We start from the raw sequence: 24284 nt of genomic DNA, 5'->3' as shown, positions 1-24284 counted from the left end.
GAAATGCCGCCGAAGGACATGAGCCTTTTTTCTCCACCGCTCCTCCTCAGCAGCAACCCTGGCTATGCCACTGGTCAGGGAAGGTGCTCTTCACAACTGCCATGCAGGAGAACTGATCTGGCTGTGAATACGCCTCAGCTGCGGAGGGCTATACTAGACCCTGAGGGGTAGCAAATTGGTTTTCAATCATTGTTTCTAGGTGAATAAAGAAAAGCTTTGAGCAATTCAACTGGGCCCTTGTCAGGGCTATGATTTCACCTTCCCGAGCTGGTGCATCCAGCTCCCCACTCCCCTTTGGCATGCATATGTTTCCCATTAAAGCATTATTTATTTTTAAGAAGGACCAAAAGAACAAATCATGACTAGAAAACTGTATGAGATGATATTGTATCTTCTTTATTAGGCACAGTCAATTTATATCACTCACAGTTTATTAGTGTGTTCAGAAGCAAAGTTAAATGGCTTAATACACACTATGACAATAAGGTACTTTTTTTTAAATGAGACTATTTATTATTCCTCAGTACATATCATATTTGAAGAAAATGCAACAACTGATAACAATGCTGAAGTCTTGTTAACTCAGGGTCCTCTACCCATATATTCTGGGTTGCACTGATAGCTTCAGACTAAAGGCAGACGAGATGCACTTCACCAGAAGGATGAGATGCAAAGGGGGGGGAGGAGGTATAGCTAACACACATCAGCATCTTTTAACAAAATAAACATTCACAGATATTACAGTGAATTCACAATCTTATTTCTTTTAACATAAATCACTAAGAATTGTGTTGTCTAACACTGTAAAAATCATTGCATTTTAACTTATCAAGAAAAAAGGAGTTGAACTTACATAAATGTAGCTACTTGTTATTCCATTTACAGATCCAACACACTAGTTGTTAATTAAAGCTATTCATTCTGATTATACTTCTTTTAGTAAAAAGGTAACAATATAAATCAGAAAAAAAAGAATGGTGAACATAAAACAGTCTTAATTTGCATTTATTAGAAACAAAACTAATTTTCAATTTCATATATTTTATTCAACAAATGCAGTTTCATTTTCATTTTTTAAAAATTGCAAAACATAGCAAGTTCAGTAGCTCCTCACTGAAGGTTATATAACATTTTGTAATAAAAAAAAATTATACTTCACTTACTCCAGTGAGGATTTACCACTCCGCATCTCCAATGGCTTTTGCGAACACATAGTCTTTACCTCCAAAGCACATTACTCCATCTTTCAAATAGAACTTCCATTTGTTCTTACTTCGATGAATCTGATAAAAAAAAAAGTGAAAATCAGTGCCCCCAAAAGTGTGTTACTAGAACATCTTCAGAAACTGACTAGTTTCTAAGAATTAAACAAAGCTGGTAGGGGGGTAGGGCTGAAGGACTGAAGTTAACCTTTAGTGCTAACAAATACATAAAAAAACTGCTTCTCTGAACAGAGCTCAGATATGGAGTACTGTGAAAGTCTGACATGCCAGAGAATAGACCAAGAGATACATTTTCAAATATCGACACCTAGATTGCATGAGTATCCAGTCAATAAAATGAGTACTTGTGGGCGCAGCTACTCATTTCTGTGTATTGCATTTTTGTATTTTGCATGCAGTACTGGACATGGTAGGATAGTAGGACAAGGCCAAAATAATACAGCAACCAAAAATATGGCTAAAAAGCACAATGTTCCACACAAAGAATGTATGAATGTATTCATATTTTTACACCAAACATATTTGGTTTCATACTGTAGACCTATAAAAAAAGTTCTGTGCAACACAAAAATCTTTGTAGTTCATCTTGAAAGGCATGGAATTAAATGGTTTTATAGATTCTTCAGATTCTCAACTTGATTCGGTTTTCAAGACTAGGAAACAAAAAGAATGCCTCCTGATTTTCTGGTAATGATATTTGTGATAGAAGTTTTTTTTTCAAAGAGCTGGAACATGTTAGAATGACAGTCATCCCACTTCCATCCTCCCACTATGTTTAATAGCCCTAAAGATAATTAGGAACAGAATTACAAGATAATTATATTCTGCCTTTTGGCCAAAGAGACCATGGTTTCAATCTCTCCGCCCTCCCTTAGAAATTTTTTCAGTAAAACTGGTCTGTCTGGGAAAAGTAACCAATATATTAGCTAGCCAACATATTATTTCATAGCATTAAACAAAAACACAAAAAAAGAGGGGGGGGGCAAGAAAGACTCAGACTTTCATGCCAATCCATAGCTCTCAAATTCTAATCACATCTGTTATGAAATCCCTTCACAGCAGCTCTGGTTTCAAGCTCCACATTGATATAAATATATTTCAGACCAAATTTTCCATTCATCCATACAAAATCTTAATTTTAGAGAGGAACGTTTCAAAATTCCAGCACTTATAGTATTATTAAGTTTCTTAGGGAGAAATATCATAGTATCACAATACAACTAATGTAGTTCAGATTCAGATGAGCTTTCTATACAAACTCTGACCACCTAAATTTTTCAAAAGTGACTAGTGATTTTGGTACTCAACTTGTTACACCTTAAATGGTGTGATTTTCCGAGATCAAGTGCTCATCGCTTTCTAAATCTCAGATTCCTTTAAGGCATTTCAAGTTTGGCACCTAAAATCAGTAATCACTTTGGAAAATGTAGGCCTCTATTTTCAAAAGCCACATATTTGACAAAAATAAAATGTGTTGAAGCTGAAACTTTCCATGATTTCAAGATAAGATGTAATTCTAACAAAGTTTGGTTTTCCAGTTTGAGTTTCAGATACACAAAAGCAAAAAAGCAGCCACCTGAGTTCCAAAGGGTTTGTTTGACCTCTAAACTAGCTCAGAATGAACTTTATTGTGAACAGTAACACAGGACGGACCATGTGTCTTCATTAAGAACTTTGCTTATTTGCTTTGCTTATTTGAAAAGATGGATTTGTGGTAAACATTTTTAAAATCCTTTTAGGAATATTTTACTACCAGATAAGGAAGCATACTCTTCCCTTCTTCTTATTGCTCACTCAATCCATACTTGGCTTTACTCATGAGTAGTTTTATTGACGCCACTGAGATTATTCATCTCACTAAATTTAAGAATGTGCATGTGTCTGCAGGATTGGGACCCGTTACACTCTGATGCACTGAGAACAGCAATCCCAAACCACAAAAAACAAACGCAAAACCACCACCACACCACAAAGCAGAACATACCGGTAAATTGTCAATGAAAACTTGCAATAACCAAGAACGAGCGAGGTCAGCAACAATCTGAAGAAAAACCATAACAGTCCAAACAGCAGGTTTGTAGCAGCCTGCCCTGAATAGCTGCACACCCTCAGCGCTACACATGCATCCTTAAATAGGAACAGCAGCACTGAGTTCAGGCAGCAGGAACCAGGAAACGAAATAGGAACAGAGAGCAGGAAGGCAACACACACACAAGTCATCACAGGACTTTATTTTGCACTTTATGATGTTAGATTTGAAATCCTTCTCCTTTGACAGCCCTTGTAAGAAGTTTCTCCTTTTACAGGAAAACTGTAGATGAATTTTAATACAATAGTGCAAATAAGTTTACATTCTTTTGGTTTTTATGTGCATTTCAACCAACAGATAATTAAATTATTTAAAATACTGATGAAACAACTGACATTCTCCACACACACACACATCCCCAAAAATAATTCTTACCAGAAATGGATGGGCTAAAATTACTGTTAAGGAACAAAACAGGGTTATATACTGTACCTTGTCATACTGACAAACTATAACGTTATCTGTGTCAAACAAGTCTGGTGTGTCCTGCTCACTGACATCATCACCAGAATTTAAAGGATCCTGGAGAGTAAAGGTCACATTTAAACACCATTACTTACTGTTGTTTAAAAAAGTCTAATATACTTGATGTAACACAAGACATTATGCACAAGACATTTCTTCACACTGATATTCCCCTCCCCCCCCCCCAAAATGACTAAGATTTATAATTACAAGTAGCACTCAAGGCTGACAAAGTTAACTCCACTTTCTCTCCCAGAAATTGGAATGCTAAACCAACTTCCATATGTCACGAGGCAAGACTCTCTGAAAGGTGATTCAAGGAGAAAAATCATATAATACATGTAGTTGTTCTGTGACTAAGTGTTCCTCAGCTGTCCTTGGTCTCCTGGGAAACAGACAACCTGTAGCATACACTGCCTGATTCCCCTTCCAATCTTGTTTAGTGTTTTAGAAGCAATGGAAACCTGGGATTCATAGATTCTAAGGCCAGAAGGGACATTGTGATCATCTAGTGCAGTGGTTCTCAAACTTTTGTACTGGTGACCCCTTTCACACAGCAAGCCTCTGAGTGCAACTCCCCTTATAAATTAAAAACACTTTTTAACATATTTAACACCATTATAAATGCTGGAGGCATGGTTTGGGGTGGAGGCTGACAGATTGTGACACCCCATGTAATAACCTCATAACCCCCTCAGGGGTCCCAACCCCAAGTTTGAGAACCCCTGATCTAGTGTGACATCCTGTGTAATGCAGGCCATAGAACTTTGCTGAATTAATTCCTATTTGAATTTGAGCATATCTTTTTTTTAAAAACATCCAGTCTTGATTTAAAGATTTTGTGATGGAGAATCCACCACAGCCCTTGTTAAATTATTCCAATGATTAATTACCCTCACTGTTATTTCCAGTCTGAATTTGTCTAGATTTAATCTCCAGCCACTGGATCTTGTTATAGCCTCATCTACTAAACCGAAAGGCTATTATCAAATTTTGTTTCCCACATAAGGACTTACAGACTGTGATCAAGTCATCCTTGGTTAAGCTAAAAAGATTGAGCTCCAGGAGTCTACTACTATAAAGATATGTTTTCCAATTCTTTAATAATTCTCGAGGCTCTTAGCTGAAACCCTTCCAATTTATCAATATTCCACTTTAATAGTGGATATCAGAGTAGCGTAGCAGTCGTACTAGTGCCAAAACTCTATATTCCCCCATTTATACATCCAAGGATCACATTAGCCCTTTTGGCCACAGCGTTGCACTGGGAACTTATGTTCAGATGATTATCCACCATGACCCCAAAATGTTTTCCCAGAGTCACTGCTTCCCAGGATAGAGGCCCAGGATGAAATCCTGACCCTCCTTAAACGAATAGCAAAAGTCCCTTTGATTTCAGTGAGGCCAGAATTTCACTTCCAGCCTCAAGTTTTGGTAATTAAAAGCATGTTAATTCATCCAATAAGCAACAAATATCACAGCAACTCCTCCTATTTTTTATGGTCTGCCCAAGAAGCTCTCAAACCACCCCATAGCTATTACATTCTGCTCTGAAAACACAGTTTAACCATGTATTCTGCCTCAATCTACCAGTGGATATTCTGGATCTAAGCAACCAGACATGCAGATAGGCACATTTCTCTGACTTGCTTTAGAATGTTTAAACTAATTACCTCCTCAATTATGTCTATTTGGGGCTCTTCGGTATCACTGCTGCCGCTGGATTCAGCATTTGAAATACTGTCACCTTCTTCATCTTCCTCCTCTTCCAACACTTTCAGATCCTCCGCATCAATAATACCAATAAATTCATTTTCTTCCACATCTCTTGTACTTTCTATTTCCTCCTTAGGAAAAACATCATCAATTCCATCTAGCTGAATGATCCCTTCAATGTCACTGCAGATATCCTTTTCTGTCCGTATGTCAGATTCCATCAGTACAGTAGGTTCCATCTGACAGGAATAAGAAGGTTCAATGAGAGCTTGACAAGAGGTCCGATTTTTCACAAGAACTCAACACCCAATAGCTCCCATTCTTCTCTAGGAGATCTGTTGGGTACTAAGTTTGAAAAACTTGTCACCTTATTTAGGTGTTTAAATGGGAGTAGAGCTCTTTTTTTTTAAAGTCAAGCCCCAATTATGAGAGCTGAGCACTTTTGAAAATCTGGTCATATATACATTTTCCTGAAATGAACCCCATTTCAAATACTTGTTCAATAATATGAAATCCATTTTTCCAGACATGGTTTTTAAATACGGTCTCTAATACTCAAAGCAAATTTCCCTTTTAAAAAAAAATCAATAGATATTAGAACTGTTCAAAAAATCAGAATTTCTGTTCCAAGGGAAATTCTGACATTTGGAAAAAAAATAATTCTGATTCAGAATAAAAAGTAACAATGCCAAAAATTCAAAAGACTCTTGCAAAATATAATTTCCAAAAATACTCTGGTCAGGTAAACTGAAATGTTTCATTTAGTTAAAATCTCATTGTTTTGATTTGATTTCTTCATATATTATTTTAAAATTAGGGTTTACTATATTTTAATATCTTATAAAAATTTAAAAAGTTTTGTTAATGAAAGTCATTTTGAAATAAAAACATCAAAATGCTTTGTTTCAATTTTTTTCTAAATAAAGTTTTGTTAAAAACAAAACGCTCCGTGGAACGTTTCAATTTCAACTAATTGAAAATTTTCTGACGGACAAGTTTTCCATTAGAAAATACCATCTAGCGACAACATATATGTATCTATGTATAGGCAATTCCTTGATACCAAAGCATCCATTGCATCAAAAAACACTGATAACTTTCAGGAACGAATACCTTAGAACTTGTCTTCACATACAGAGCTACAGCGCCGCAGCTGCATTGCTGTAGTGCGTTAGTAAAGATGCTACTATGCCAACAGGAGAGCTTCTCCCATCAGCGTAGTTAATCCACCTCCCTGAGAGGCAGTAGCTTCTCCCATTGATATAGCTCTCTCTACACAGAGGGTTAGAGGTCAGTATAACTGGGTCACTCAGGGGTGTAGATATATACCAATATAGGTCTATAGTGTAGACGTGGCCTTAGGTTTGGTTTACACCTGTGCCTCTCAAGCTTTCCAGACTATTGTACCCCTTTCAGGAGTCTGATTTGTCTTGTGTACCCACAAGTTTCACCTCACTTCAAAACTACTTGCTTACAAAATCAGACGTAAAAATACAAAAAAGTTTAACAGTTCACTATTACTGAAAAATTGCTTACTTTCTCATTTTTACCATATAATTATAAAATAAATCAATTGGAATATAAATATTGTACTTCCATTTCAGTGTATAGTATATAGAGCAGTATAAACAAGTCATCATCTGTATGAAATTTTAGTTTGTACTGATTTCGCTAGTGCTTTTTATATAGGCTGTTGTAAAACTAGGCAAATATCTAGATGAGTTAATGTATCCCCTGGAAGACTTCTGCGTACCTCTGGTTGAGAGCCAATGGTCTACACTACCAACTTATGTCAATATAACTACATTGCTCAGTGAAGTGAAAAATCCATACCCCTGAGTGACGCAGTTATTACTGACCTACCCCCACCCCCCAGTGTAAACAGAGCTACTGCCTTTCAGGGAGGTGGATTAACTACGCCGATAGGAGAAGGCCTCCTGTCAGCATAGTAGCATCTTCACTAAAGTGCTACAGCTGCAGCACTGTAAGTGCAGACAAGTCATAGAATCACAGAAGATGAGGGTTAGAAGAGACCTCAGGAGGTCCAACCCCTGCTCGAAGCAGGACCAATCCCAACTAAATCATCCCTGTCCTCAGTTTATACCACAGTGGGCCAAATTCCGCAGTGGTAGGTAGAAACTGACTACAATCGATAGAGGGCTTGATCTAATGCCAGTTAAGTCACTGGAAAGGCTGCTATTGACTTCAATGGGTTTTGGATCAGGACCTCAAAGCACTGAGACAGAACAACTAAAAGTCATATATGCAACTCAGTAGTTCCCACATCTTAACAGTAGAAAGGGGTATTTAATATAGTCTGAATAGTCATTCAATCTATAAAACATATGTATTGAAAAAGTCTACCATAACAAAAGCCCAGGAGTCAGGTTTGCTATCTCTTGCAATCTTAGCAAGAGTCTCACAAAATTTGGTGTTTTATTTAAAAAGTGGTTTTTTTACACAATACATGAGAATTTCACTTTTCACTTGAAAAGCAAAACAAAAAGTCCATGTTTTTATCACTCATGGATGTGGAAAAAAGCTTGAAAATGTGACCTGAGCACAAACAAAATATTGTATAACTGCTCATTCAGGGAGTACTGTCCATCCTGTGCCCTGAATAAGGCAGGGGTCCTCTAGAAAAAGTAGTCTTTAATTACACGGTCACATACGCTCATAATGCATATGCACAAAGGGTTTGAATACACAACCTTCATTCTGGCTTTGGGCCCTTAATAATGTTCTTATAACAGTTTTTGTTTTTCTGTGTAATAATTATATGGGTTATTTATTGAAGGGTTCTGCTGACATGAGCCATGAAACCAAAGCTTGGAGTTGTCTGCTCATGTCATCAGAACCTTACAAATGGGCCTTATGTCCATTCAGGTTGTGGACTCTTACAATAATGAAGCCTTCAATGAGACCAGAACTGGATTCCAAGGCCAAGATTTTAAGAAGTAACTAGTGATTTTCATAGCCTAACATGAAACACCTTAATAGGAGCCTGCATTTTCTGAAAAATCAGCACCCTTAAATAGTGACAAGGTGGTCACCCAAAAATTGAGACATTAGTCATTTTTGAAAATGCAGCTGTATAGGTCTTATAACAGGGGTGGGCAAACTTTTTGGCCCTAGGGCCACATTGGGTACAGAAATTGTATGGAGGGCTGGGTAGGGGAGGTTATGCCTCCCCAAACAGCGAGGTGTGGCCTGGCCCCCGCCCCCTATACAGCACCCCAGAATCCCTACCCTCATCCAATCCTCCCCTGCTCCCTACCCCTGACTGCACCCCAGGACTCCTGCATCCTATCGAAACACCCCTGTTCTCTGTCCCCTGACCATCCCCCCGGGATGCCCATCCCCTATCCAATCTCCCCTGCTCCCCACCCCCTTACCATTCCCCTGGGGCCCCCCACCCCTATCCAACCCTCCCTGCCCCACTTTACCTGTGGGGTGGGGGAAAGGGGGGGGCTCAGTCCTTTCCCTGTGCGTTTCCCCTGCTTGTTTGGCTGCTCTCCTGGCAGTCGGGCAGGGCTCGCTCCCTGTCTGGGCTTGGCTGCTGCTGGGGACAGGGGCCAAGCATGCTGGGGATGGAGGGAGGCCCTGGCTTGCTCTGTCCCTATCCCCAGCAGCAGGGCCCAGGCCCCTTGACTGCCCCCCTGCAACGACCCCTGCTCCCCGCCCCCTGACCACGCTGCCCTGGAGCACCAGGTCTGGCGGCGCTATAGCTGTGCCACGCAGCCGGAGCTGCAGCCACGCTGCCCAGGTGCTGGGGGAACTGTGACTGCGAGGGAGGGAGAGAGGGAAGCAGAAGGAGAGGGGCCAGGGATTAGCCTCCACCCCGCTCACCACGCTGCCGGGGAGTTGGGCTGGCTCCTCCACAAGCCTGTCCTGATCCCGCTCCCTGGCAGGAGCTCGGGGGCCAGAGGGAAGGGTCCAGCGGGCCGGATGTGGCCCGCGGGCCGTAGTTTGCCCCCCTCTGTCTTATAATCATTAGTACTAAATGATTCTAAGAGCTTAATAAGGGGGGGGGAATCCGAGTCTTCAATCATCTAGAATCATTTAGGATGTCCCACAGAATTCAACACTGTAATAAAGATTAAAAACCCACACACTTCTGAGATACCACATTGAAATATTATTGCATTATTCTGTACTCCTGGGATCCTTCTTTTTGACCATTCTTCTAAACCTTCCAGACCATATCAGTTTGTTTCAAAACCAGGTTCCATATAGAGCTGACTGAATAATGCAGAATGTGTTCCATTAGTCTTTGTTCATGATTTTAAATGAATTCACCTTTACCACATTTGTGCACTCTGAATATTTTAGTGATTGGGGTTTTCCAGGCAACAGTTGTTGCCAAATGCAATTTTAACCAGAAAAGCCTTTCCCTTCATCTGATCAAGGAATAAAACCAATACCACATGGCTTACAAGACAAAAATCACAGCTAAGCAGCTTGAATTTAAAATATTTGTAATAAATTCATGGAGTACACAATTTAGACAGTTCAAACAAATAAATTCAAGAAAACCACAATCTGCTTGTGGACATTCCATAAATTATAAAAAAGAGACTCTTTAATGAAATCAGCGATCTAATACAAACTATTTGCACAGCATTAGTTGAATGATGATTGTTTTTAATTGAGGGAAATACACTTTTCTTTTAAGTTTTCACTCATATCACAATATAACTTGTGGGTTCTGAATGTGAGTACATAGTCTGACAGGAATTCCTTCTCATTTGCTAGCCAAATTGTATTCAAAAGGCAATTTGCCCACCATGGCTTGGATCTGACCTATGATTTCAAGGTCACAATGATATGGCAGTTTTTAAAAAGATCATTGGTATGAACATTCCCATTTAATCTACATATTTCAGCAATGTTAATGCATGAAAACCAGAAAGTAAAAATGAATAGGTCATTCGTGTTGTCCAAACGAACTGAAGTGTAATGTATGCGATTTGCTTATAAGTTAGGCCAGGTCTACACTAACCCCCTAATTCGAACTAAGGTACGCAACTTCAGCTACGTGAATAACGTAGCTGAAGTTCGAAGTACCTTAGTTCGAACTTACCTCGGTCCACACGCGGCAGGCAGGCTCCCCCGTCGACTCCGCGGTACTCCTCTCGTCTAGCTGGAGTACCGCAGTCGACGGCGAGCACTTCCTGGTTTGACTTATCGCGTCCAGACAAGACGCGATAAGTCGAACCCAGAAGTTCGATCACTCGCCGCCGAACTACCGGGTAAGTGTAGACATACCCTTAGATTCTTGAAGTTTTCCATTTTTAAAATGTAGAGGTGCTGTTAGTAACAAACAGATTTGTTTTATAGTGTTGCTTTAATATACTGATTCTTCAGATAAGTATCTACTTTCATCAGATATTTTCACCAAGTTAAAGTTCATTACAAATTTTTAAACAATGAAGGTCCTACCTCTTCCGTGACAGAAATGCTGTCCTGCTCTTTTAGAAGGGTACTAGCATCCAAGCCATTACCCAGAATAATCATCTCAATGATATCATCAGACACCTGTTGCTGCACTGAATCTTGTAGCTCTGTGGATAATTGGTCTTGCACACTCCGAGTTATGCTGAATGAACCGCTTGCCATTGGTTCAGTGGTAGAATCCATTTCAGAGGATTTTGAAGTAAACACAGCTGTTTGAAGGTTGGTGTATTGGAAATTTTCTGTTGAGTTTGCCTGATGATTCAAAACTGTATTAGTTGTAACTTGCTGCTGACTCCTAGTAGGTTGCTGTAATAGAGTAGCATTTGCAGAGTTTTCCGAGTGTTTTGCTTCCACTCCCCTTTGTTGCAGTACAGTGGGCTGCTGGAGTGGGGCTTCCTGGGTTTGTAGTCTTTCAGCAGTTGCCGGAACAGAAGATGCATTCACCTGTGCAACAGTGGCAATACTGGCCTGCAGTACTGAAGGCTGCCCAAGCTGCTGAAATATTTGCTGAATAGGATGCTGCAGAATACTTGTACCTCCTGGGGCCTGTGTAACCATAACAGGCATATTTACCTTATAGAGGTGCCCTATAGAGAGAAGTATTAACAGTGGATTATTGAAGCTACCTGTTGGGAGTTAAGCTGATGCTGACTTACTGTTATCAGTGTTAGAATTCAGATGCCAGAATTGCCTATTCCCACTTCATTCAGTTATACTTTCTACATTGGCCTTAAAATAGTATGAAATCACCATACAAACCAACCATCAAAAGGCTCTGGAGTTGGAGACACAACACTCCTATTTTGCAGCAGCACAAGGGCAGGGGCCAATGTTCCTTCTAATTTTTTCCATCCATGTGCGGAATAAACTTTGTTATGTGCACCAAGGTATGTGTTGTTAGGCAAGAGTTAAAAATTCAGTTAGCAGCTGAGGCAGAAACCCACATAACTAACAAACAGGCCTACCAGAGGCCCAAGGACAATGGCAGCTGTAAACACTTGATAACTTAAATGGTCAGATGACCGCCCAGTAACTTAGCCTCTCAGTAAGAAAACAGTACAAACCCTCCACAGCTCTCCGGATATCTGTGGACACTCACTCCTACCCCCACCCCACCCCTTTGCCTTAAAGATAGTCACAAATAATTAATGTAATCAGAATGGTTTCTATGCATATGTTCTTTTCCTGTCATTATCATGTTAAGTGTTCTCTCTCTCTGAAACAATGTTTGTCTCTGTAAGTACAAAATAAATGCAAATAGATTAATAAGAAAATGTATATAACTGGTCACTGTAACATCATACTTTTAAAGCTGTTTATCAGTCTTCCCAGTGCCGTGAATAAACCTCTTTAGTATTGTCTGTGCTGCCTGATTCTTCCATCAACCTAGCTACCGCCTCTCAGGGAGATGGATTACTACGCTGAGGGGAGAAGCCCTCCCATCAGCATAAGTAGTGTCTACACTAAAGTGCAAAAGCAGTGCAGCTGCGCCACTAGCATTTTAAATTTAGACATAGCTTGAGGCAGGAGACAGAACCACCACCACTTCCAGCAGTGTTTGGAGAGAGTACTCTGCTAAAAATCTCAGCACCTGGGCTTAGAGGCTGAACTACCAATATATTTTCCCTTACTGGTGGCCTATTAAGTTTTCCAAAAGGCTGAAGTGGTAAAATGTATGGGTATCATTAAAGTCAATAGATAGGACTCAATACACATAAGTAGATCTGATGGAGGAAGATGGTGTTATTTTACATTGCTGTTCTACTCTGAATAACAGTTTAAGAGAAAAGTGGTTACACCCATTGGTTTGGTTTGATTTATATTTGGGGAGACAGCTCCAGTCAGGCCAATGGGGCTGCATGAGGTGGAGGTGGGGGGCAAATTCTACACCTGCCCAAGAGTTGCAGTTTGGGGGGGGGGACAATGCCCCTCTTCTACCCTCTCCCGCCCCCACAACTACTCCCAGGGTTACACCACCGAGGGCTGCCTTCCCCTCAAAGTGCTCTGGTGAGTGCAAGGAGAGGGTTAATTTCTCCACACAGCCTTCTAGGCTATCCTATGTAACCCTGTCAGAAAGAAAAGGGTTGGGACTGGGGATGGAGGGAATTGATCAAAACAAGCAGTTAAGGAAAATCCACCCTGACAAGGCAGAATCTGTCTGCACTGATTGGAGACTGGATAGACTATCTCCTTCAGTCAGGAGGAGGACATGCCCACATCTGGACTGACACAGCAGAACCTACAGCAGGAGCAGTATAACAGAGAATGGCGTCCAGGGCCGGCTCCAGGGTTTTGGCCGCCCCAAGCAGCCAAACAAAAAAAAAAAGCCGCGATCGCGATCTGCAGCGGCAATTCAGCGGGAGGTCCTTCACTCCAAGCAGGAGTGAGGGACCATCCGCCGAATTGCCGCCGAACAGCTGGACTTGCCGCCCCTCTCTGAAGTGGCCGCCCCAAGCACCTGCTTGGTAAGCTGGTGCCTGGAGCCGGCCCTGATGGCGTCACCTGGGAATGATGTTAAATAACATTGCAGGGGTGCACTATTACATGCTGCAGATTTAACAGACACTGTAACTGGTCAATAGCAGTCACTTTATAATCGGCTACAGGTTCAGAAAGAGAAAGACAGGAGTATAATTTGTTTTATCCACCAATGCTTTACTTTGGCATCCAGTTTACACCCCATGCACTTGTGATCATCTTTCGAGATCTGTTCATAGTTGTAGCCCATGAGGTCAGTTTGCTAGCTTGCTATATTGCATAATGTGTTTTCTTCATTGGTTTGATTGATTATATTATTTTCTTGGGTTTTGTTTATGCTGAATTCCATATTGTGTTATTTATAATAGTTGGCTGTAACGCAAGGAACCTATATCCTATATGATTAGCTAGAGCAAGTCAATATGAGTGTTTGTAACCTTTGGCATAGATAAATGGCCTACTGGTTACCCCTTTTGACTTTGGGGAAGTGAACGTGTTTACCATAGATCTGGAACAGACTGGTAACCGCAGGGTACACCGCAGCACATGGAAGTCATAAGTTAGGCCAAGGGTAATGGTTTCGGGGATGACATAATCAATATTAATACATATGACTATATGTCATAATATGATACTCTATAGAGTAAGTGTACCCAAAGATTTATCTAGGTGAGGAAATAAGATTTGGGCATGGTTGGGCCTTGATTAAGGTAGTGCCAGGACCCTAAAAGAGGGCAAACAACCAAGCAGGAGGGTCGCTCTTTCCTATCTTCTATCAAGCTATCAGCTCAACTTTGCAATATAGCTTAGCTATTCAACACTCGAACCTAATCCCTACCAACTTGGGAAGCCTGGACCATCAAATTCATTGGGCATGCCAGAGACAAGGCTGGTCCTCTGTCTCCCACTACCAGGTCTTCAGGGAAGGATGTAAGAATGCTAGTTTAAGTAGTCTTTTAGCATAGAGATGTTATCACCAGAGGTAATAGAATTGTATTACTTCTTTGTGACTCTGTTTTATATGGTTTATTATTCTTTCATTCATTTTAATAAAGATCTTAACAATTTGGTATTGTCCTCAGTATAAGTGTCCTTGCTACACAACCTGAGGGTCCTCTCACGACGTCGAACTCTGCATTCTCTAACCCTGTAGCCTGAATTGGGACAAGAACCTAAATATCTTCTGGTCAGATCATTGGCGAGCCATAATAAACTAGCCCATAAATTCAGGTCAACACACTATGTACTATAACTGGTGTCTGAGTTCAGCTTTTCTTAATCTTACCAGATGCAGTCTGTAGCGTTACTCCAGCAGGTACATGGATAGGATAAGCGATACCCGAAGGGAGAGTCAAAGTTGCACTGGTTCGTGAAGCATCCTAGACACACAGCAGATTTACTAGTGAAATTAAGTTGCGTTTCGTGCTCTATCCTTTGAGGCCCTAACAGTCATACTTAGCAAAATGCAGTTCAAGAAATCTAAGTTACAGTCTTTCCCCATGATCATCCCTACTGAAAAATGGTTTTGACCCTTAAGCTACAGCAAGGTGAGCAGTGTTTTGTAATGAAATGCTTAAGAAAATTAGACTTGTCTTGAGTACCTCCCCATTTACATGCTCCCTGCCCAATATGCCCCTTCCCTTTCCAGCACCTATGTCCTCTCTAGGGAAAACTCCTCCTTGCAGCCCCTCACTCTGCACCTCAAGCACCAGTATACTACTTTCCCCCCATAATATCCAGTGTTTGAAGAGCCTCCTGCATTTCAATATTAACAGTATGTGAATATGAGGCAGCCCTACCACCACCCAAATAAATCAACATGTCCCCCCACCACATTGCACATCCACAAAGCCCTCTACTAGGGCAGCTGAGCCTGTTTCCAGGATTCCCTGCTTTACAGGGTGTCACTCCACCAATACACCTAACTTCTAAAAATGGCAGCCATCCCTTCCACTAATTTTCAACAGTTGCTCTAATAGCAGAGCAGCCAGGAACACCCATTCCCCCCCCCCCTTACTCCATTGGCAACGGTGGTTGCTCTGAAGGGGTCTCTGGAGACAGCTAGATTTGAAAGGTTTTAATCACAACTATAAGGACTAAATTTTATGTTTTCTTTTTTTATTTTTAAATCATAGAATCATAGAATATCAGGGTTGGAAGGGACCTCAGGAAGTCATCTAGTCCAACCCCCTGCTCAGACCAGGACCAATCCCCAGACAGATTTTTGCCCCAGATCCCTAAATGACCCCCTCAAGGATTGAACTCACAACCCTGGGTTTAGCAGGCCAATGCTCAAACCACTGAGCTATCCCTCCTCCCCTGCTTAGATTCTGCAGATGTTGAATGCACACACCCAGCAAAGACTCCTCCCTCTTGTCTACTGTACATCATGTAGGGCACAGACAAAATTATCAGAAGTACTATTAGGCACTGAAAATTACCCACATGCTGTCCAGAGCAGGGGTGGGCAAACTTTTTGGCCCAAGGGCCACATCTGGGTGGGGAAATTGCATGCAGGGCCATGAATGTAGGGATGGAGCGGGGTTTGGGGTGCGGGAGGGGGTGCGGAGTGTAGGAGGGGGCTCAGGGCAAGGGGTTGCCATGCAGGAGAGGTGCGGGGTGCAGCAGGGGGCTCAAGGCAGAGGGTTGGGGTGCAGGCTCCGGCCCGGCGCCGCTTATCTTGAGTGGCTCCAGGATGGTAGCGGCACACAGCGGGGCTAAGGCCGGCTCCCTGCCTGCCCTGGTCCCGCGCCACTCCTGGAAGCGGCCGGCACCACGTCCCTGTGGCCCCCGGTCTAGAGCATCTAGACACTTCCGCCTCCCACTAAGTCCTTTAACACATGGAAAGAGCCTTAACTTTTTCATTTAGAGTGTTAAATATTGTAAAGTTAGAAATAAAATAGCATTAAAATTACATACCAGGTCTGCTGTTGTGAATTGTTGAATACCTCTGCCAGCAGGGATGACTAAAGAAGCTACACAGAAACAATAAGTATTACACAAAAGCAAAGATACACTGATACAGGCACACCAAAGAATTAGCATTCAATTTCATACACATTGTAGCTTCTGTCAACACAAACTACATTGAGGACAAGACAAATTACTTAATAATCGGTGTTACAGCGATAAATATGTTTTAAGTGAACAATCCTGAACACTGCTGAACACATTTGCCATTATTTAATATTTCAGCAAGTCTTCCTTATACTAAATCTAGAATATTTATAAGTACTGTTATTCACAAGACCTTGCTGAGTTAAGCAGACTGAAGAGTTAAATTAAAAGATTTTTTTTGGAGTTGCACTGTAGAAATTAAGTTTGGCATTTCTATTTATTACACCACCATTTTAACCTGACTGAACAAACTTATATCAAGTGTACTGCATTGTCAACACTAGGAAAATTTGTAAGCAATTTTCTGCACCGGTGCAGCTCCAATAATGCTAGCAGCAGAAGCAGGATGGGATTTTTCAGAACACTCAGCATTGGTTTATCTGCTCCCATTATAGTCAATTGTAAAACTCTCATTGACTACAACAGGAACAGAATTAGACCAGTGCTGACCACTTTTGAAAATCCTACTTAAAGCATAAACAGAGTCCATACATTTTTACAGTTGTGTTACCTGTAATAGAGCCTGTTCTACCCTAGGTATTTCCCGCCTCTACAGGAAAAGTTAGAATGCTTCCCATAGTGAGTGAATCTAGAACCCTTGGGCCAGGTTAAATAAATAATGCCTCTGTACCTAGCATATACAAATTGATACATTTATAAATGGGATTGTATGATGAAGTTGCCTGCAACTCATTGGGGACAGGACTCAATGCCCAGGAGTACTATGTCCCTGTATATTTATTATTACTACATCTAAAAATACTACTACATTAATAAAACATTAAGGTTACACAATCAAGCACTCAAAAAATTAGGAAATACCAGAATCAAAGTTGCCCATTCACCTTTAATTGATCACTTGTGCATATATATTATGATACAATCTTGACTTACACATTCACATACTATTTTTTCCACTGGATCCCTGTCTCTGCTGTCAATGCTCTCTCACAGTAGGGGGACCCTCAATTGCTGATCTAGGCAGCTTTAAGTACTCTTGGAACCATCAGAGTGGTGCAAAGGGACTTAAAGGACTAAGATCTGTCCCTAAAACCAAGTACTAGGGCTGTCAATTAACTGCAGTTAACTCATGCGATTAACTCAAAAAACTTAACCACAATTTAAAAAAATTATCGTGATTAATTGCAGTTTTAATTGCACTGTTAAACAATAGAATATCAATTGAAATTAAATATTTTGGATTTTTTCCTACATTTTCATATATATTGTATTCTGTGTTGTAACTGAAATCAAAATGTATATTTTTATTACAAATATTTGCACTGTAAAAATGATAAACAAAAGAAATTGTATATTCACCTCATACAAGTACTGTAATGCAATCTCTACTGTGCAAGTGCAACTTACAAATGTAGATTTTTGTTACGTAACTGCACTCAAAAGTAAAACTTCAGAGCCTACAAGTCCACTCAGCCCTACTTCTTGTTCAGCCAATTGCTCAGACAAACAAGTCTGTTTACATTTACGGGAGATAATGCTGCCCAATTCTCATCTATGTCACCAGAAAGTGAGAACAGGCATTTGCATGGCACTTTTGTAGCCGGTATTTACTTGCCAGATATGCTCAACATTCACATTCCCCTTCATGCTTCAACCACCATTCCAGAGGACATGCTTTCATGCTGATGACGCTCGTTAAAAAAATAATGTGTTAATTAAATTTGTTATTGAACTGCTTGGGGCAGAATTGTATGTCCCCTTCTCTGTTTTATGCATTCTGCCATATAGTTCATGTTATAGCAGTCTCAGATGATGACCCAGCACATGTTCACTTTAAGAACACTTTCACTGCAGATTTCACAAAACGCAAAGAAGATACAAATGTGAGATGTCTAAAGATAGCTACAGCACTCGACCCAAGGTTTAAGAATCTGAAGTGCCTTCCAAAATCTGAGAGGGTAGAGCATTTTTTCAGACGTCTTAAAAGAGCAACACTCCAATGTGGAAAATACAGAACCCGAACGACCAAAAAAGAAAATCAACCTTCTGCTGGTGGCATCTGACTCAGATAATGAAAATTAACATGTGTCAGTCCGCACTGCTTTGGATTGTTATCAAGCAGAACACGTCATCAGCATGGAAGCACGTCCCCTGGAATGGTGGTTGAAGCATGAAGGGACATATAAATCTTTAGTGCATCTGGCATGTAAATATCTTGCGATTTCAGCTATAACAGTGCCATGAGAACGCCTGTTCTGGCTGTCAGGTGACATTATAAACAAGAACCAGGCAGTATTATCTCCTGCAAATGTAAACAAACTTGTTTGTCTGAGCCATTGGCTTAACAAGAAGTAGGACTGAGTGGACTTGCAGGCTCTAAAATTTTACATTGCATTCAAAAATAAAACTTTTTTTTGTACATAATTCTACATTTGTAAGTTCAACTTTCATGATAAAGAGATTGCACTACAGTACTTGTATTAGGTGAATTGAAAAATACTATTTCTAACAGTGCAAATATTTGTAATCAAAAATAAATATGAAGTGAGCACTGTACACTTTGTATTGTGTTGTAATTGAAATCAATATATTTGAAAATTTAGAAAACATCCACAAATATTTAAATAAATGGTATTCTATTATTGTTTATTCACGGGATTAATTTTTTTAATCGCTTGACAACCCTACAAAGTACCTCTTTTTAGTTTGAATTATTCAACACTGGAACAATCTATTAAAAAACAAAAACTGAATTAGAATTAGTCCACATTTCTTAAAATAAAAAAATAAAAAAAAAAACTACAAATTTTAAGATGTGCTATACTTCTGGCCTAGAGAACAGAGGGGTACAATTCTGATCTCATGTGCATCAGTGCAAATCTGAAGTAGCTCTACTGAACTCAAATATCTGGATTTACATTAGCGTGCCAGAACAGGATTTATCCCTTAGTGGGCCAAATTCTGCTTTCAGTTTCATAGTGTCTCTCATTCTAGATCTACACCAAAGTAAAAGAGAACAGAATTTGGCCCATCACAATTCAAATGAAGAGGTTATTGAAACATTGAACTAGTGTTAAATTGCAACTGTTGGCCTCTCACAAATAATATCCAACCTGTTGATGTCTGAAGTGTGCGATGTAAGTTGTGTGGCAACTGCAAGGTGAACTGGGGTGAATAGTGGCTATGCTTGAAGAAGCCTTCTGTTGCTTTAGACTGAGTCACCTTAGCTTCCCAAACCTGCGAAAAAGATGTTAATAAGAAAATTATTAAGTCGCCCAAATCAGTTTTCATCCATTAATATATTTAAAGTTTTCAGGCACTTTAACTATTCAGGATAATCCTGAAAACTGAATGGTTGAATCTAAGGGTACGTCTACACCCAGCCGCTAGTTCGGCGGCTGGAAATCGAACTTCTGGGTTCGACTTATCGCGTCTTGTCTGGACGAGATAAGTCGAACCCGGAAGTGCTCGCCGTCGACTGCGGTACTCCAGCTAGACGAGAGGAGTACCGCGGAGTCAACGGGGGAGCCTGCCTGCCGCGTGTGGACCGAGGTAAGTTCGAACTAAGGTACTTCGATCTTCAGCTACGTTATTCACATACCTGAAGTTGTGTACCTTAGTTTGAATTGGGGGGTAAGTGTAGACCAAGCCTAAGAAACCATTCAACAGCAGAATGTTAAGAATAAGTACCAGATTTGGACTCCAATTCATGTTTCTCAGGATATATGTATCTCTCTTTGATTTTGATGGAAGGTGCCTGTACCCTGTGGGGCCTTAGAAAAATAAGGACAGGTAGAAGAAGATATCCCAAGAAAAAGACTGTTTCTTTGATTTATCATTATCCAACAAACCTGCTTCAAGTCTTTCAAGACCTGTTCCTCCACACCTTCTTCTGCAAAGAGTTCCCAGACACCTTCAATCACATCTTCAATAATAGATCTGTAGAGTTTAGGCTGAATAAAACACAATTCAGAGAATTTAAAACACAGGCTGACATTTGCTATAGCTCCAAGTGAAGTACAGACTCTCTGACTAGAGGTAGGATTTGTAAGCTGGCTTTGTGAGCCATATTATAAAATGAACAGATCCAGGGGACAGTACCATTTATGGCTGAAGATTCTGGCCCATGCAACTGCTGGGATAACTAGATAGGCCAGAACATTTTTCCTCTACCAAATCACTTATGGCACTGTAGAATGAAAAACTAACAATAAAATATCAAAGGAAAAATTAGGATTTTGGCCTCAATTTTAGATTTCTTTTAATTTATAGTTATTTTTAGCTATAACATCCAGCAAGAGTCCTAAAATCATTAGGAGAACAATTCCAGCATATTCTCAAACTAGCATGTTCTGTTTCAGGCTAGCATTTGCTGTGTAAGACCATTAAAGTAGCACTGGCTAAAGCTGCACAAAGAAGCTCTAGGAAGAAACTAACAATATAAGGAAGAAAATAAAAAACACACTTTCTAGTTTGGCTAGTTTCTAGAACATGAGCAGCTTCAGTTGTGAGCCAAATACAGAGAGTGGAGACTGTTGCTTTATGGCTATGATTGTAATAGCTATTTTGCTGCTAACTCATGTTATAACAATACAGTTATCAATACATAATTTCAGATTAGAAGAAAAATGTAACGTGACTTTTTCAAAAGTTGCAATAAAAATAGGAAGAAAAACCCAATGTAATCTGAAGGTAATTACACTGAAGTCAATGCATTTGATCAGTTTATGTCATCAGAATCAGACCTGGAGATTTTTTGCCCCTCTGCTCAGGCTAATAGTTTCTCTTTTAGGTCACAATCCTACAGCCAGATTCCCAAGTGTAGACTGAGAACAGGGCTTTGTGCAGGCTGAAGGGGTCACCTACATGGATCTGATTGCAAGGTTAGGGCCCTCAATTGCTAAAAGCTGTTTTAATCAGAACAGTGATTACTATGAAGTACGCCATGTGCTGACATTAGGCTAGAACCTGAACCTTTAGCCAATCTTTGAAGTGTTAGGATTCTAAATCTTCATAGTTCCCTTTTTTTTTTAATCTTAATGTTAAAAATAAACCTACTCTCTCATTATTGTAAAATTAGGATGCGTGAAATAAAATGATTTTCAAGTGAAACATATCTGAGGGCATGACGCTGTTGTGAAGTAACTAATTACTTCTAGCTAAAAAGCAATCAGCCCAAGTGTACAATTGTTTCACAACAACAACATACATAGCCATGTGGGAGGGGGTGGGTGGCAGTAAAGGCAGATGACAATAAAGATCTTAGAAAAATTCCAAGGTACATTTCAACATATCAGCTGTAGAAAAAAATAAAATCAGCTCTTGCACAATTATAGTCAAGAACCTCAAATGGCCTCCCCCTGCCAATTCAGTAGACATCTTGAGATTAAATTATTGTAAAACAAACACTTTGCTTTCAAATGACCTAATTCTCAAAGGAAACTGACCAAGTTATATTTTATTATGCAAAGTCTTACAAAAAGTTAAAAGTCTTATTCTGATATATGTTTCAAACAGGATCCTAAATGGTAACCTCACAATTCCAACACTAAATACTGTACTTACAACATGATCACAATTATCATAGAGCGTGTATATTAGCGTGCTCTACTCTTATCTCACACATACAACTGTCACACCATGAGGTCAAACAGATCAATAATTGTCATGTCTTGAAATGAGTTTTCAGCTTCCTAAAAAAAACATGCAGTGTTGGGGGAGTGATGAAGTATGAAGTGAGGAAGTGGTGAATGTAACAAAATAAAAAGGAGGGTGGAAATTATTAAGGCCCCAATCCTAAAAACTTTAAATCTCCATGACTTCAATGGCAGTATTTACATCTTAAAGTTAAAGCAAGGCAACAGTTATTTCTGATAGCACCCACTATGTGCTAGATGCTTTCCAAACACTCAAGAAGGATGTTCCTGTGGGAGGCTCACAAAGGAAGCTCAAAAACAGGGCATAAGAAAGTAAGTTTGAGTGAAGGATTCAGATTTCTCCCTAGCACCAGCTAACTAATTTCAGGAAAATAAGAGATATTTATCCAAACTAGGTCAGATTTATTCGAAAACTATATAATAACTGTCAACATCACACGATTAATGCTTTTACTCAATGACACACAAAACAGTTTGTTTTTTTAATAAAGAAGGCTTCCAGGGCTTTCAAACTAAACTCTAGTCTCCAGATTTTATTTTAAAAGTCCATTTCTAATTTCGGCAACAAGAACAACAAATTGAGGCAATTACTAAATCAAAACCGAGTCTGATAGACTTTTGCTTGATTGCACAAACCACGTCGGTGTTCTGTTAATAACTGAAGGTCTTTAATGCTATCACACGGGAGGATAAATAGTATCTGATGCCCCTTTCTTGGTAATTCAGGTCGCAAACGCGAGGTCTACACGCAGAGCTCGGGGATTGCGGTCTCCTCCAGGTGCATCGTTCCTTTTTCGTCTAGCTGTTGTAGGGCAGGAGCTTGCAGCGTCTAAGCATAGCCTGGGCGGCACAAACCAAACATTGAACGTTTCCCACTTTCGTCTGTGTACCAAGTGGGACCCCGCTCGCTCAGCATAACAGCGGAGGGGAGGGGGCAATCCATCTGCCCCCTCTCGGCACAGCCCTGGGCGACGGCCTGTCACAGGGCAGAGGGAAAAGGCATCCGGGACGTTCCTGTAAAACCCTAATATATTACACTACAGGCCGACCTGGGCAGGCAGCTCCTTTTTCTCCTCTCTCCCCGTTTCCCTTCTGCCCCTCGGCGGGAGACCGCCCTGGTCCCAGCCCTTACCACGGGGTTTGCGTGAGCCATGGCTGCTCCGGCAAGAGACGCGTCCCCTCCCCGTCAGAAAAGCGCTGGGCCCACACGGCTCAGCGTGTAACGTCCTGCGCAGCTGCTCGCTGCCGCCCCCTGCTGTTCCCATGGCAACTGACCCGGAGGTGTCCAGGCCTGACTATGCTGCCGCCCCACTGAGCCAGGACCTGGGGCTGGGTGGTGAAGAGCGCTCTGCTGTCCACTAGCGGTCCTGGCCCTGGAGCAGAGCTCTCAGCAGGGCCGGCTCCAGGCACCAGCTTGGCAAGCAGGTGCTTGGGGCGGCCACTCCGGAGAGGGGTGGCAGGTCCAGCTATTCGGCAGCAATTCGGCGGACGGTCCCTCACTCCCGCTCGGAGCGAAGGACCGCCTGCCGAATTGCCGCCCCAGATCGCGATTGCGGCTTTTTTTTTTTTTGGCTGCTTGGGGCGGCCAAAACCCTGAAGCCGGCCCTGGCTCTCGGGGTCACTCTGTGTGGCGACTGGCAACAGGACACTGCACCAGCACGGCTAGGCACCACATGGCTCCAGCACCCTAAGCGGGGTCGAAGAAGACTCTGTTCAGGGCTTGCCAAAGGTAAATTGCTACCAGACCAACTGCTACGTCTTGTAGTCACCATTGTGCTGTGATGCACTGCAAAACGATCCTGCTGTCACAACAGCATACCCCTGCGTGATGGCATTGCACTGAGACATTGTCACACCCAGATACATTGTAATCACACCCTGCTGAAACACCATAGAATCTTAGAAGATTAGGGTTGGAAAAGACCTCAGGAGGTCATCTAGTCCAACCCCCTGCTCAAGGCAGGACCAACACCAACTAAATCATCCCAGACAGGGCTTTGTCAAGCCGGGCCTTAAAAACCTCTAAAGATGGAGATTCCACCACCTCCCCAGGTAACTCATTCCAGTGGTTTACCTCCTAGTGAAATAGTGTTTCCTAATATCCAAATTAGACCTTCCCCA

At 41.1% G+C, this 24284-nt stretch overlaps 1 protein-coding gene across 1 annotated transcript; it reads right to left on the bottom strand.

Annotated features, from left to right (window-relative positions):
• Positions 1–1175: 1175 nt before the first annotated feature.
• On the bottom strand, positions 1176–23316 carry LOC113406704 (TFIIA-alpha and beta-like factor). The gene is made up of 9 exons (XM_026652615.1): positions 23296–23316; positions 20358–20459; positions 19620–19743; positions 16348–16403; positions 14714–14807; positions 10936–11537; positions 5451–5732; positions 3745–3834; positions 1176–1283 (listed from the first exon to the last, which is right to left on the bottom strand). Exons 1-9 carry the CDS (start codon positions 23314–23316, stop codon positions 1176–1178), a joined length of 1479 nt encoding a protein of 492 aa, XP_026508400.1.
• Positions 23317–24284: the final 968 nt, after the last annotated feature.

This window comes from Terrapene carolina, unplaced genomic scaffold (genome assembly GCF_002925995.2).
Source record: "Terrapene carolina triunguis isolate 2854851 unplaced genomic scaffold, T_m_triunguis-2.0 Scaffold126, whole genome shotgun sequence".
Lineage (NCBI taxonomy): Eukaryota > Metazoa > Chordata > Testudines > Emydidae > Terrapene > Terrapene triunguis.
The sequence above is the reverse complement of the archived record's forward strand: the minus strand, read 5'-3'. Positions and strand labels throughout refer to the sequence as shown.

Excerpts from the sequence above, each read along its gene's own strand:
- LOC113406704 (XM_026652615.1), bottom strand. The coding sequence starts at position 23,316 with ATGGCTCACGCAAACCCCGTG. Across the intron at positions 20,460-23,295 it reads TGGCTCACGCAAACCCCGTG|CCTAAACTCTACAGATCTAT; the intron begins GTAAGGGCTGGG and ends TGTTTTATTCAG. Across the intron at positions 3,835-5,450 it reads AAATAGACATAATTGAGGAG|GATCCTTTAAATTCTGGTGA; the intron begins GTAATTAGTTTA and ends TTTACTCTCCAG.